A 2,296-nucleotide genomic window follows, 5' to 3' on the forward strand; every position below is an offset into this window, starting at 1 on the left:
CACAACTAGTGCTGATATTAGTGACACTACTTTAACAAAGACACATACGGTATCATCATGTATGTTGTTCTTCTTGTTATTGTTATTTTTATTTTTGTCCTATTTGGTTTTCATTGTTGTTTTGTTTTGTTTTTTTCTTTTTTTTCCTCATTATTTGATAAACTATGCATAAGTTAATAACTATTTACCCTGTGATTGGTTCATGATAACAACTCGTCCTGGTCATTTCGCTGTCCCTTGTGCTGAGACGCGGGTGCTGTTCTTGGTGCTGATTTAGTGTTTGGCTAAAGTTGTGTTCCTTTTGTCTTTTTTTGTGCTATAAAAATAAATAAATAAATAAAAATATATAAATATATACTTTGGATTTCTAACGAATACCGAAGCTTACTGTCATTCTGACACACATTTGTAGACCTTTTTTTTTTGTTTATTTTTTGCACCGTACAATAATCTTTTTAACATCTACTGTATTTTGATTTGAGCTAACGCTGAAACCCCGCGTGATGTCGCTCGAGACCGTGCAATAATTTGATATAAAACGTTCGGCAAGCCCTCCTTTATTCATGACATAAAGCTCTACGTCACTATCTGCTCTTTGCTTTGTGAAAACACTCCGCAGACGAACGAGGATCTAAACGCGTGCGGATGGGTAGCCGGAAATGGATTAAATAATTTATATTTTCCTTTTTTTTGTGTGTGGATATACAATAAGTCCTGGACAACGATGGCTCCTCGGATAAAATATGTTAATACCAGGAGTCTGCTTCTCGCTCTCCTTTGTCTCAGTGCGTGGACCGCAGCTCAGATTTCCTACACGGTTTCAGAGGAGGCGGACAAAGGCGCTGCGGTGGGAAACCTCGCCAAGGATCTAAATCTCAGCGTGCAGCAGCTTCATTCCACGACTCTACACATTACATCTGGATACAAAAAGCAGTATTTTGACATCAATCATGAATCAGGGGTTCTGTTTGTTAGCGACAGGATAGACCGGGAGGAGCTTTGTCCTAATGTGGTGAAGTGCTCTTTAAATATCGAGGCAACAGTGAACCACCCTCGGAGCCTCCATCGAATAGAAGTTTTAATAAATGATATTAATGACAACGCACCGACTTTTCTTGAAGATATAATTACAGTTGATATGTTTGAGTCGTCTTATGTTGGGGAGAAGCACCCACTCCCTGTAGCGTATGACGCAGACGAGGGTTCTAACTCCATTAGGACTTACAAATTGAACCCAAACGAGTATTTTTCTCTGGATGTGCAGAACACAGGCGATCAGAGTGTGTCTGCAGAATTAGTTCTGCAGAAAGTATTAGACCGAGAAACAGAGGCTGTTATTGAACTCGTTCTGACTGCTGTGGATGGAGGAACGCCTCCTAAAACAGGCACGCTGCAGATAAAGGTGAATGTTTTGGATGTGAACGATAATCCGCCATTGTTTAGCAAACCTCTGTACAAAGTGCAAGTGATGGAAAATGCAAATATCGGAGCAGTTTTATTAACTCTGACAGCCACGGATTCAGATGAAGGCGTGAACGGTCAGATTGAGTATTATTTCACAGAGAGGGCACGTTTAAATCATTTAGAAACGTTTTCCATAAATAATAATTCTGGAGAAATAACAGTGAAAGGCACTATTGACTATGAGGAAAATCAAGCCTTTGAGCTCCGCGTGCAGGCACGAGACAAAGGCACCCCTCCCCGCAGTGCGCACTGTAAAGTTCTGGTCGAAGTCCTTGATGCTAATGACAATGCTCCAGAAATATCAGTGTCATCGCTTATGAGTCCAGTTAAGGAGAACGCGGAAATAGGCACAGCTGTTGCCATGGTGACCATCACCGACAAAGATGGAGGTAAAAACGGTTTTACAATTTGTAAAATAAAGGACTCTGTACCGTTTAAATTAAAATCTAATTATAAAAACTACTATTCGATTTTGGTTGATGGACCTCTTGACAGAGAGCATGTTTCCAGTTATGAAATACATGTTGAAGCCAAAGATGAAGGGACTCCTGCTCTGTCCAGCTCAGCTAAAATTACAATTCAGATTTCCGATGTAAATGACAACCCCCCTCAATTCACAGACTCTCTAATTTCTGTTTATGTAAAGGAGAACAGCCAGACGGGAACTACTATTCATAAACTAACAACGACTGATTTGGATTTGGGTGAAAATGCAAAGTCTATATACCGTTTAATTAATGGGTCTCCCAAAAGTCCACAGATTACAGTAAATTCAGAGACAGGAGATATAGTCAGTCTGCAGAGTTTTAACCACGAGGAGTTAAAAACATTT

General features: G+C 39.9%; 1 protein-coding gene across 1 annotated transcript in view; it reads left to right on the forward strand.

The window, feature by feature from the left end:
- Nucleotides 1-724: 724 nt before the first annotated feature.
- Nucleotides 725-2,296, forward strand: part of LOC119408715 (protocadherin-10-like) — a 10,725-nt gene continuing 9,153 nt past the window's right edge. The window contains exon 1 of the mRNA XM_037675556.1: nt 725-2,295. Coding sequence (XP_037531484.1) covers nt 725-2,295 — 1,571 coding nt within the window. The remainder of the gene's footprint in view (nt 2,296) is intronic.

The sequence above is a fragment of the Nematolebias whitei genome, chromosome 4, assembly GCF_014905685.2.
Source record: "Nematolebias whitei isolate Nwh7 chromosome 4, NemWhi1, whole genome shotgun sequence".
Lineage (NCBI taxonomy): Eukaryota > Metazoa > Chordata > Actinopteri > Cyprinodontiformes > Rivulidae > Nematolebias > Nematolebias whitei.